The 13,303-nt window shown below is 47.3% G+C and overlaps 1 protein-coding gene across 1 annotated transcript in view; it reads left to right on the top strand.

Moving 5' to 3' along the window:
• Positions 1-571: 571 nt before the first annotated feature.
• cop1 (COP1 E3 ubiquitin ligase) overlaps positions 572-13,303 on the top strand; it is a 67,230-nt gene continuing 54,498 nt past the window's right edge. Inside the window, exons 1-3 of the mRNA XM_042335550.1 lie at positions 572-843; positions 6,995-7,054; positions 12,196-12,293. Coding sequence (XP_042191484.1) covers positions 572-843; positions 6,995-7,054; positions 12,196-12,293 — 430 coding nt within the window. The remainder of the gene's footprint in view (positions 844-6,994; positions 7,055-12,195; positions 12,294-13,303) is intronic.

Here is a 13,303-nt window from a genome sequence, read left to right as displayed (position 1 = left end):
ACTGGGATTGGATACTCTGAAGCACAATGATGAGTTTATCGCATGTGTCAGAAACATCCAGGGAGAGAGTTCTCCTTCATCTCCCCGGCTGACGAGATAAAATCGGTCATTCATGGCTGTTTGCTGAGTCCATTGCAGTGTTGGACCGGCTGCCTCTTTCATCTGCAAAACACACAGTCACTACACTTTGCAGGGAATGCTGTGAGCTGTCCCAGTGACTGTCTGACGCCACCTGTCACTCAGCGCCAGAACTGCATCTCCCGGCGGCCACCTCGCTGGGCAACTAACGCGCAAGCGCACTGGCCTCGCCGTCAGAGAAGGCGGAGGAGGCAAAAAAACCATCAAATCGCAGCCTTCCTGCGGCTTCCGGCCCTCCCCCCACCCCCGCCCTCTCCCCCCACCCCCGCACTGGGAGCCGCCGCACCGCGCGAGGTGGTATTGTTGCCATTCTGCGGACAGAAACTACAACCCCCAGAATGCACGACGGTCGCATCCGGTGGGCCAAGCCGGGCTTCCGTCGAGGCGGGCGTGTAGCGCGCATGCGCTGCGGCCTGTGGGCTCGGGCCGGGATATGGCGACCAACCGACACTCAGCGGCTCAGCAGCTGCTCCCGGGGCCCGGCCAGGCCGCCTCCTCCTCCTCCAGCGCCGTCGCCTCGGGGCCCGCAGCCACGGCCTCCAGCTCGGCCTCCCCCGCGCCCTCCTCCTCCTCGGCGGGGAGCAGCAGCCGCGGGCCCGGTAGGGCGGCCGGCGCTGGGGCAGCGGGAGCGGGAGGCGGCCGTAGGCGGCCTCTGCTCAACGGCCTCGTCAACTCGTACGAGGACAAGAGCAACGACTTCGTCTGGTGAGTGAGTGGGTGGGTGGGTGGAAGCGGGTCTGGGAGCAGGAGGCTGGGCAGAGGCCTGGGGGGGGGAGGCGAGGGGAGGGAGACGCGGGGAGAGAGAGGGGGAGACTGGGGGGAGACTGCGGGGAGAGAGAGCGGGAGACTGGGGGGAGAGAGAGCGGGAGACTGGGGGGAGAGAGAGCGGGAGACTGGGGGAGAGAGAGAGATTGGGGGAGAGAGAGGGGGAGAGTGTGTGGGGAGACTGGGGGGATAGACAGGGGGAGACGGGGGGTGGGGAGAGAGATGGGGGACACTGTGGGGGGAGAGAGGGGGGGAAGAGAGAGGGGGAGACGGGAAGGGAGAGAGAGAGCGCGGAGGACTGGGGAGAGGGAGGGGTAGCGAGAGACTGAAGGAGATAGTGAGGAGAGAGAGAGAGAGAGAGAGAGGAGATTAGGAGAGAGAGGAAGACCGGGGACAGGAGGCTGGGAATGTGGACATCTCGGGACAGGCCGTGGCTGAAGGACGGGACAGGGTGTGTGGTGGGGGGAGGGTTTAGACAACGGATACCCGGGACAACTAGCATTCATATAACACCCTTCACACCGGGTAGCATCTCAGAGCATAGGGGTCCCTTACAAATAGTTACTACGCTTTATAGCTCTGTCAAGCTCTTTGATGCGTTTTGATCTAATATCAAATGCAAGGACGATGGAGTTTAATAATCATATAGGAGCGCCTCATTATAATGCAGTGGTTGGAATCCAGAAAATGCCAACCCCACATCATGTCTGAAGGATGTCTCGAAGCGCTTCATAGATATGCTGTAAAGTACAGTGGCTGTATTTTATGGGCGAAATGCGGCAGACAGTTGCGTACAGCAATGTCTCACAAACAGCCAGGGTGTGACCAATTTTATTTGGGAATTGTTGGCCAGGACACTGGGAGTGAGAAACCACCTTCCCTTTTCAAGTAGTGATCTTTAACGTCTCATCCAAAGGACGGCATCTTCGAAAATGCAACAACCCCGCAGCACTGCATTGGAGTGTTCAGCTTAGAGTATGTGATTCCAAGTCCTGAAGTGGATCTGGAACCCACAAACTTCTGACTCAGAGGCGAGAATGCTGCCACTGAGGTGGGCTGACACACACACTGAGCCGGCACACATTTCTCTGCTCATGAGAGCAGACAGCTGACTGTATGCTGGCTGTTTTTTTGCTCTCAAAAAAGGCTGACTCTAGGGTCACTGCAGATATCGCTTCCTGTTTGTGCACTTGCACAAAGAAGGAAGTCGTGGTGACCTGATGACCTCCATGGAGGTTGGGGTGAAAATGCACGTGCATTGAATAGAGTCCACATTGCCACTGGTTGTCACTGAATTTGTCCTATGCTGTGTAATTGTGCCTTATAACGCCTTTACACTATATGCGTATCTATTGTCACAAGAGGTGAGTGCTCATTCAAAGTGCCACACAGCCAGCAATTCAATAGCTCCCTGTGTGCAGTGAGGTGCTTCGAGACCTCCTCCTGGTGTGATAGATGTGTAAATTGTTGTAATTGTCCTGATTTTATTAAAATTCCAGGCAAAAGAAAGAAATTTTGCCTGGAGCCATTGTTTAAAATGCCTTTTTGTGTTGGAGGGTCCCATGTCTTGCTCCTCTTCATTGTCCACCATGGCCTATGAAAAGGCTATGTAGGTAAATGGTGGGAATCAGGGAGCAGACTTGGCTGTAGCCCTGTCAAGGATCCAACTTCTTTGGGTCTAATTCCACTTTTGTTTTGTTAGATAGAATAACATGAGGATCAATGTTCCATTCAGATCGGATGGATTGACTGAATGTTGAGCTGAAGCAGGAGGCAGCCAGTTCCTTGCGTTGAGGGGTTAGAGGCTCAGACACGTGCCACTATGTCTAGCGCAATGTTTCTCTCTTAGAACAGAGCTGTGTGTTTTACTGTGTATTTAAAAGGAGTGGAGTCAACTTTGTGTGTAGCAACAGGCACGCAAGTTAAAAGCATTAGTTAGTGACCACCAAATGAAAGAGTTGACAGGGTTGTGGAGCTCTCTCCTTGCTTCCTGATCTATGAAGATTGCTTTTATCCCGGCCTTGGAATCCTGGGCTACATTGGCTGAGGAATGGCCGGTTCAAGAGCAAGTTCACATAGCAACTTACTGTTTCAGTGACGCAACACTTCAAACAGGGATGGTTTGGGAAAACATAAGTTTTTATGTTTTAGAGGAACTCCCTCTCAAAATCTGCTTGTCTACAAATCCCTTCACGCCCCGACACCTTTCTACCTCCCCAACCTCTTTCTCCCAATCCCGCTCTGGCCTCCTGCTTATCTCTTGTCCCCTGCGCTCCACCATCAGCGGTTGTGCTTTGGAACTCTTTTCCCTCAATCTCTCTGTTACACCATCTCCTTCCCCTCTTTCAGATCACGACTGAAGACCTTCCTCTTTGACCATGCTAACGGTCACCTCCTCCCAGTTCTGCATCAGGCTCTCCCACTGTTAAGTGCTCTAAAATGCTGCCCTGCGTGAAAAGCGCTATGTAAATGCAAGTTGTTTTTGTTGTTGTTTGCTTCTTGTTTCCAGAACCCGTCTTAAAAACAACTACCTGTTTCAATGGGTGTTCGTTCATCTTCTGCCTACCTGTCTTACTCTGTTTGGGTTAAACAGCACTGGGCTTTGAGTTGACAGTTTAGCCGGACGCTCCAGTGCATTGCTGGGGGCCCTGCATTCATACAAGTCCAGTCAGGTGCCATCTTTCATATGAGACATCAAACTGAAGTTCAGTTGAATCTGCCTGTTTGGGCGGATGTTAAAGATCCCTCGGCATTATTTGAAATGTGGAGGTAGTTTCTCCTGGTGTCCTGGCCAGCAGTTCTTCAGATAAAGTTGGTCATTCACCCCCTGGCTGTTTGTGGGACATTGCTGTTTGCAAATTGTCTGACATGTGTGCCTACAAAATGTCACTAAACTAACAGAAAACTCTGAAGCTTTGTGAGACCTTTGGACAATCTAAGTGCTTTAAGGATTTTTATTATATACTTGAACAGAATGTGAAAATAATATTCGTTAGAATAAGCAAACTGCTCTTTGCTGTTTGTTGGGCCGACTTTCCTCATCCAAAAACAGCTTCCATTTACACAGCGCACTTCACTTGGAGCGGCATCTCAGAACACTTAACAGTGGTAGAGGCTTTCAAACCATGTCGAACCTTGTTTAACCAAGTGGTTTCACTGTGGTGTGCTTCATTTCCCCACCCCCCCCCTCCGTACATACACATGCAAGTGCGCACGCACACATATGCACGCACGCTTGTACTAGGTTTGCATAAATCACCTCCAGACTACTGTCGTGCCAAGCGATTTGTCTGTTAATGATTGTCAAATGTGATCTTAATCCAGAGCTGATTTCTTGTGGGAGTGTTTGATTTTATAAGAGCAGAGGGAATTGTGTGGAATTTGAGATCGAGCAAGTTACAGAGCATGACATCAGCAGCGGGGCTTGGCTTGTCACTGGGGCCAGGTGAAAGGAGGAATTGGAGTGGGGTTTGGGTTTGTTAAATTCAGCCATTGTTACGATCATCTGGGGATCCTATACATGAGGTGTTCTCTTCACACACTCAACAGCAGACGAGTTGCTTGCTAATCCAGCAACTAAACTTGCTCGTCTGTAGGTTATTATGCAAACCTGGCACAGGCAGAGGTTTGGGACCCCAGAATGTGCATTCGGTTAACTGCTGGAGTCTAACCAGCTAAAACTACATAACTTGCCAGAGAGCATGGAAAAGGAGTGGTATAACTGACACAGGGGTGATTTATATCAGTGGTATGATAGTGGTGTAGAAGTGGCTTTATATAGCAGTGGTGTAGAAGGTGGTTTGTGTAGGAGGAAATTCGGGGACCACTTGGGGAAAGTGCATTGTTAATTGTTGGCTACTAGACTGAAGATGATGGGTTGTTAATGAAACATTGTCAGCTTGTTTGAGTTAGTGTACTTCTTGTCTCCGAGTGAGAAGGATTTATTAATAATTTCTTAATCTATAAATAATAATTAGGATTATAATTATTACAGTAATGCGGTGTTGGGGACTTTAAACTTGTAATTTAGACTGATACTCCAGTGCTACATTGTCAGAGGTGCTGTCCTTTGGACGAAACGTTAAAACAAGATTCTGTGTTCCTAGTGATCAAGTGCTTTGACATTCTCAGTGCTGGATGGAGGTGCTTGCATTTGATATAGCGCCTTATCACATTGTTCAGAGGTCTCAAAGCGCTTCACAAGATTTAGGTGACTGCGGTGACCAATTTGAGTAGAGCAATGTCTCAGAAACAGGCATGGATTGAACGACCAATTTTTACTTGAGGGATTGTTAGCCAGGACACCAGGAGAGAGAAACATCTTTCTCTTTTCCAGTAGCGTCATGGGATCTTTAATGTCCACTTGAACGGTCAGATAGGACCTCGGTGTAATGTCTCATCTAAAGGACGTTACTCTGACATTGTAGCACACCACCAATAATGCACTGGTGTGTCAGCCTACACTGAGAGTTCATGTGAATCCACAACCTTCTGACTCAGAGGCTAAAGTTTTACTAACTGAGCCAGGCCATAATTCTACCATGAATGTTTGGGTTTCACAAACTGGGGGCTTGTGGTTTAGACATGAAGCTTGGGATGCTTTTTTTTAGACCATATTTGGTTTGAGTGAGGGCTTCGGGGACGTGAAAGTTGAATAATTTTGTTTGGCAGATAGTTCAGAGGGGTTACAGCCGAGTATTGCTTGATCGCTGGGGTTCATTGGCTGCTGTAGCCTGCATTGCTGTTGCTGTTAAACGTAAGGCGACGTTTGCTCTGTTTCTGCCTTCCCCCCCAGTGCTGTCAGCTTCAATAAATAAAACACTTACGGCCGTTGGGGAGCAGCGAGGCAGTGATTCAATAGAACCCTATTGCACAGCGCAAAATAAATTGGAGCAAGCTTAAGTGGGTTATTAACATGAGGAGCCCTGAGGTGCAATTTATTGCCTTGAGATCAGGAGGCAGCTCTTTCTTTTTCCAGTACTTTTATTTAAATGTTTGTGCTGTTATTATAGACGCAACATACGTGTGGGCAATAAAGTTGGTGGCAGGCGGGTTTGTTTTTGGCAACCGGTTTAACAGGAAGGGGCCTGAGCTCATTAATGGGCAAATGGGAGGTGATGGTGTCTGATGGGTGTTCATTCGCCCGTTACACAATAGCAAAGCTGTTCTGCTGGTGAGACGCTCAATGTAAACGTCCTCACGGGGATTTACTTCGGCTCGTGTTGGAGCAAGTTTAAGAATGCGCTCAACAGAAGATGGCAGCTGGGACTTTTGGAACAAAGTGTGCTGGCTTGGCCCGTTGCCTCTGTTTCTAATGAGTGCCTCAAGCATTTCACAACAGCCTGTCCTACTGTGTAAAGCTAAAAGTGATGAGAGGAACTAGACATTACCTCTCACAGTGTCCTGGCCAACAATCCCCTTGCGTCCGCCTGACTGTATTATGTATGTCAATTTAGGTCACACTCTTACCCCAAGTCCAAGGTTGTGGGTTCAAGCCCCATCCTGGGACTTTGAACTCACAATCTAGGGTCACACTCCAGTGCAGTGCTGGGGGTGTCGATAAACCAAGGTCCTGTCTGTCTCTGTTCAGCTGGATGTTAAAAGTGGACCTGGCGTTAAGGTCTCATCTGAAGGACCTCAACTCCAACAATACAGCGCACCTATAACAATGGAGTGTCAGCTTACACTGTAAGGGCTCCAGGTCATTTTACTGTAGAGATATCAGACACAAGTGAAATTCAATAATAATAATAATCCTTGCATTTGATATAGCGCTTTTCACATTTTCTAGACGTCTCAAAGCGCTTCGCAGAATAGATTGTAAAGTGAATTGACTGTATATTTGTGGCTGAAACTTAATTTCTTTCAGAAACTGCTTGAAGTCTTGTGATACAGTGTCAGACTTTACCACGTTAAGCGCTCTGGGACGCTACCCAACATGAAAGGCGCTATATAAATGCAAGCTGTTGCTTATATGGGAGCTGAACGGGGGCAACAGAGCAAGCTGTCTGTCTGGCAGAGTGCACTTTGTGTTGTATGTTAGGAATGTGAATGCTTGACACTGACTCTGTGTTTGCCTGGTCTCTTGCAGCCCTATCTGTTTTGACATGATTGAGGAGGCCCACATGACGAAGTGTGGCCACAGCTTTTGGTAAGTCCCAGATTTGCTTTTTGATGAGCCTTTTCATGTCTCTTGCTACCTTCCCATTGACTGGCGCACAAGAGGGTAATGCCATCAGAAAAGGGAATGATCTGAAGACTATCACAATGTTGTTAGAGGATTCTCTGACATCCGCCAGTGTTGTGTTCTAGGATTAGGTAGTGTCAGATCTGAGAGCAATTCATTTAAAATTGAGCACTTTTGAGCTCATAGCTCTCTGCTGTTTGAGGTGCCCACTTTCGTTGAGAGCTAGCGACCTGTTCAGGTGGGTGTTAAGGATCTCATGGCGCTATTGGAAAAATGAAGGGAGTTTGTCTCTCCCGGTGTCCTGGCCAACAATCCACCAAATAAATTGGCCATTTACTTCCTGGCTGTTTGTGAGATATTGTTGTGCGCAAACTGGCTGCCCCGTTCAGCTCCAGGCACACAATCACTACACTTTGCAGCAAGTCTCTTTAAGAGCCTTCAGTGGTTTTGATGTTCTCGATCTGGATTAAAGGATTGTTGTTTAAATACTATAAGAGCATGTGACACAGACTGTGAGTCTGGAGGATTTAGCTATTGACTCCCTGGCATGTCTCACGTACTCTGCATTCCTGAACTGCAGTGGCACATTCTTGTGAAGTGTAAAGATTAGCCTGACTTTCTCCAGTTCTTTGCAGTCTGGAGGGTGGGGGGAGCGTGTTATTGGGTGTAAAGAGGGGAAGGTAGGAGAGAGTGTGTTGGAAGGGAGATTCTGGGGAAGATTAAAGCTACACCTTCCATTGGATTAATCCTCCTATTCCCGAGATCACTACTCTCATTACAGCCATGAGTTCAATCCCTATGTTGGTGACTTTGAGCTCACAGTCCACACTGACGCCCCAGCTCGGTGCTGGGAGCAGCGCTGTATTGTCGGAGAAGCTGTCCTGTCGGATGAGACATAAAAGCAAGGTCCCATCTGCCTGTTCAAGTGGACACTACAGACTCTGTGATTATTTATTAATAAAAATAATACCTTATCATTGAAACATCTCCCGGTGCGCACAGGATTTACTGTAAAGTATAGTGGCTGTATTTTGGAGACTAACGCGGCAGTCAAATTGCGCTCAGCAATGTGCCACAAACAGCCATGAAATAAATTATTGATTTTATTTGGGGGATTGTTGGCCAGGAGAACAGGCAGGTGCGACTTTGGTTTAAGGACTTGCCCGAAAGATGGCGTCTCTGACAATGTAGCTTCCAAACCAAACAGCTTGAGAGTGTGAGCTTTGGATCAGATCAGGTCCTGGCTGCTGAAATGTGACTGCTTCTAAATAGAGTCAGTAAACTTCAAGGAAAAATTGTGAAGCGTAATGAGGTGTTGGGTGTTATAGCCCCTGTGTCAAATGCAAGGATCATCATCACCGAGTTACAAGTCTAAAAACACGCAGTAAAAATCATGTGTGTAATCTTGTTGGTTTTGTTACTGAGAGAGCAAAGACATTCCGCTTTAAGATGAGAGCTTCAAAGCCAAACAGCTTGAGGGTGTGAGTGTTGGATTGACACAATTTACAGACTGTCCAGTACATATCATGCTGAGATTCCTTCCCAGATCAGCACAGCTTTGTTACTGTTATGTTAAAGTGCTGGCCATAGCTTACTGACCTGGACCACAGTCCCCTCTGCACCAATAGAAGAAAGTTGCGCTCCTCATAATGGAATGTGCTGCGTGAGGCTCTGCTTTGTGCTTCTCAGCGGGGTGTGAAGAGGGAGCAGAGCAGCTCGCCTGCATTTATATAACACCTTTAATAATAATAATAATAATATTATCACATAGTATAACGTCTGGGAGCACTTCACATAGACTGGGTCAGACCCTGAGAAAGGGTCTGGGTAGACCCAGAGGTGGAGGATCAGAGGTGACTGAGGTGTGGTTGAAGAGGTAGTTTTTAAGGTAGGATTTACAGACCAATAGAGAGGGAGCAAGACAGAGGGTTAGAGGGAGGCAGGCCCAGAGGGTACAGGTGTAGAATCTGTAGGCTCAGCCACCAATGGTGGTGAGGAGAGGATAAGGGATAAAGTAGGCTGACGCTCCAGTGCCGACCTGGAGGACAACTGCATTGTTGGAAGTGCCATCCTTCAGATGAGACGTTAAACCAAGGTCCTGTCTGGGTCTTTAGATGGACGTTAAAGATCCCATGGCATTAGTCGACTGTTTTGGGACGCTGCTGTGTACAAATTGGCTGCTGAGTTCGCCTCCAAAGTACAATTGTTTCACTTTACAGTAAATCCTCAGGAACTCTTCGTGCCGTCATCCTGACATGAAAGTCACGGTATCAGATACGAGGGTGATTTATTATGAGGGAAGCTTGGCGCAGGCTGTTTGTGTACACAATGGGTGTTCAGAGCTGGCTATGTTTGCCTGGAATTTTTCTGCTCGATTTAATTTAGCCGACCTCGAGCTTCCAAATCCTTTCGATCCACTTTCAGTTCCGTACCCTCACTTCTGCCACTTATCCTGTTAGCTGCTAATACTGGTGTGATAGCAGGAAGTGGTTAAAGGGAGGTAGGGCTCTGGCCTACACTGACCTGTCGCTGAGCATCCTGGAGGCAGAGGCGGCTTCACAGAGGGCACATTATTTGCCAAGGTCCCTCGCATGAGGACCTGGATTAAGCAGCTGGTGCTGAGTAAATCTGGTATGCAGCATTGGACTTGGACCTCAAGAACTTCAAGGTGACTGGCACGTCACAAGCTGTCCAGTAAAGGTTCTCCCGCAGATGTCCATCAGATAGCTAATGAGGAAACTCTGAGGTTTGGGGCGACAGTTGCTGGAAGGTGTTACCTAGTCCGAGGTCGTGAACACATATTCGTACGTCCAGTACCTGGAGTCCACCTTGATTGGCTGCCGAGAGGTAAGCAGCTGCTGCTTAAACTCTGCATCTCCAATAAGTGGGACCATCGCTCAATGGGAGCGACGTTTGGCCGAGCTGCAGACAGGAAGACTGTGACAATGCTCTCACGCATTTCGTGCTGAGCTTTGTTGCCCAGTAGGAGGCTGGCAGAGGGTTCCTTGTACCTAACATCCACCTATTCTCCTGGGGGTTGGGGAGGTAAGTGGGGGCTCCTTGGAGCTCAACTGGCTCCAAGGTGACATGCCTGCCAACGGAATGCCAGAATTGAGCCCGCCCTCTGTGGTGGTCTTGCTTTGGTTCCTGAGCCAGGGCGGGTGCGCAGTATTCCAGGTGATGACAGCACAGCCAGTCTGGTTCATCGGCAGGGAAAGCTTGCCAGACAGTGTTATCAATGGCAATCTATGCGGAGTTACCCCAACGCACAGTGGGGTCCCCAAGCCTTGGCTCTTACCAACCTGCGCCTAATACTTTCCAGAATTAGGTACCCAAAATGCGTCCCTCCAGGGAGAGAATGTGCATTCCATTCCAACAATCTGGGATTTCCACGTGTAGGTGGAATGCATCGAAATTTCAGCTTGGTTTGGATACTCTTAAGCACAGTGATGGGTGTGTAAGACAGGCTGACCAAAAATTGAATGTGATCACAAAGTGAACGTGTGGTGGGTTCCACTCCTCACCTGCCCACTCTCACAGTGCAGATTAACAATAAAAGCAATAAAGTAGGAATCGGAACAGAGGATTAAAATGTGCAAGGACTGCTGAAAATCCGGCTAAGGACCCAGAATCTAATAAAGCTACAAACTGGATTGAGAGAATAAAGAATATTTAAGGTCAGGGCACCTGTCTGGCATTCCATTGCAGGGTGGAGGAAGTGCTACATTGTCAGGTGAGACCTTAAACTGAGGTGTTGTCTCCCTATTCTGCGCTGTTGAAGAGCCCAAGGCATGTTTTGGGAAAAGAGCAGGGACCTTTCCTGGTGACCTCGCCAATATTCCTCCAAATTGACCCAAAACAGATAAAAGTAGTCTATCTTACTGCTGTGTGTGGGCTATCACTGGCACATTTGCTTTACTACACTGCAATTATAAATACGTGCATTTGATATAGCGCTTTATTACGTCAGTGATAATCCTTGTATTTGATCAGTGCTTATAGCAAAACATCTCAAAGTGCTTTATGTTAATTATTGTTAAGGTAATTAACCCTTAATTATGCTTGTGTAAAGATTTGTAGGCAAACACTGCGGTCAACTGCACACGGCAATATTCCACACACAGCCAGTGGGTGTTTGTAACGATCAAGTTATTTTGTTAGATTACTGGTGAGGACCAAACTTCTTTTCCCTGTTCAGGCGGATTGCACCTTGGTTTAACGTCTCATCCGAAGGACAACACCTCTGCGCAGTGTAGCACTTTCACCTCTGAGTCGTAAGGTTGTGGGTTCAAGTTCCATGTTGGGACTTGGAATCACGTAGTCTAAGATGACACTCCAATGCAGTACTGGGGTGTGTTAGTTGTCAGGGGGGGCCATCATTCAGATGAGACATTAAATTGAGCTCCCATCTACCTGTTCAGGTGGATGTTAAAGATCCCATGGCACTATTTGAAAAGAGAAGGGGGTTTCTCTCTTCCGGTTTCCTGGCCAACAATCCCCCAAAATAAAATTGGTCACTCGCTCCATGGCTGTTTGTGGGACACTGCTACGAACCACTGGCTGCCACATTTCGCCCAGAAAATATACAGTCAATTCATTTTTCAGTATTTTCTGTGAAGCGCTTTGAGACGACTCAAAGATGTGATAAGGTACTATATTAGATGCAAGGATTATTATTATTTTTAAGAGGACAATAGTTTAAAATGATAGTGGCCAGCAACCAATATGTAGGATAATGATGTGTAAGTGCTTTACAAAGACTACAGATCACTGAACTGGAGGGGAATCGGGGGAATTCTGAGGGCTTTGAAGGCAGAGTGACAAAGCATTCCAGAGAGTAGAGGGAGGGAGGAGAGAGTGGACTGAGGGTGTAGCTCAGCTGATGAGAGGGAGAAGGGGCAGTGTTCTCAATGGCAAGCTATGTTCTTTTAGCCGGTTAGACTACCAGCTGGAACACAATGCTTGGAATGGGCAGCAAAATGATTAACATCAAAATGGGGAAAGAGGAGGTTTGTTTTGATGCACATGTCCGCACAAGTACATAGCAGATCTCTGGTCAGCGAATCGAGAAGGACAAGATTGCTAACGTCTGTTTCTTTCCCCAGTTATAAGTGTATCCGGCAGAGTCTAGAGGTCAGCAACAGATGCCCAAAGTGCAACTATGTGATCGACAACATAGACCAGCTTTACCCCAACTTTCTAGGTGAGTCCACTTGTTCGATTCCCAGGTGGGGCGAAACCTTAGGCAAGTTTCCTTACTCTACACACCTCTGTTTTTCTAGCACTGAGTGGGAACCTAGTTGTTAGTCGATTGGCGGGTTGCTTTCTGGGTGTAATAATCCTTCCCCCCCAAAAATAAATTGTCACTTAATCCATGACTGTTTGTGGGTCACTTTGTGCGCAATTGGCTGCAGCATTTCGTCCACAAAATATACAGTCAATTCACTTTACAGTATATTCTATGAAGCATTTCAGACATCTTGAAGGCTTGATAAGGCATTATCAAATGGAAGGATTATTATATGTAATTGGAAAAGAGAAGGGAGGTGCTCTCTCCTGGTGCCTGGCGAACAATCCCTAAGAAAAAAACAGCAAATCCTGTGAAGTGCTTTGAGACAGGTTAACCAAGGTGCTACATTAAATGTATTATTTAATTAAACATGGAATTAAGATCAGAAGTTAAACTGAAGTCCTGTCTGCCTCTTCAGGTGGATTTTAAAGATCCCATGTGCTATTCAAAAAGAGAATGGAGTTTCTTTGTCCTGGTGTCCTGGCTAACAAATCCCCAGATAAAATTTGGCGACTCACTCCATGACTGTCTGTGGGACACTGCTGCGCTCAACCTGGCTGCCGTGTTTTACACAATAAATACAAAAATACACAGGCCCTATATCAAATGCAAGGATTATTATTCTTTTTATTACTTAGTGAGGGAGTTGCAGGGTCCCTTAATCATATAATTGACAAATAGAGTTATTTAATAACAAAATAAATTTATAAATTAAGAGCACCCGTGATTCCCACTTGGTTTACACATGACACATATCAGATCTCATTGATGCTGATTCAATGCAGTGTAAAGCAGTCTTTTCTCAGTCTCTGTACAGCACCATCCGATGGTAAAGTAGGAACACTGCTCCACACACATTCCTTGATTTGAATGCAGTAAATCACTGGGATGTTTCCTTACTCCATGCAAATTCACTGCAGGTT

This window comes from Callorhinchus milii, unplaced genomic scaffold (assembly GCF_018977255.1).
Source record: "Callorhinchus milii isolate IMCB2004 unplaced genomic scaffold, IMCB_Cmil_1.0 Scaffold5, whole genome shotgun sequence".
In the NCBI taxonomy this organism is placed as follows: Eukaryota; Metazoa; Chordata; class Chondrichthyes; order Chimaeriformes; family Callorhinchidae; genus Callorhinchus; species Callorhinchus milii.
This window is presented reverse-complemented; position numbering and strand designations above follow the sequence as displayed.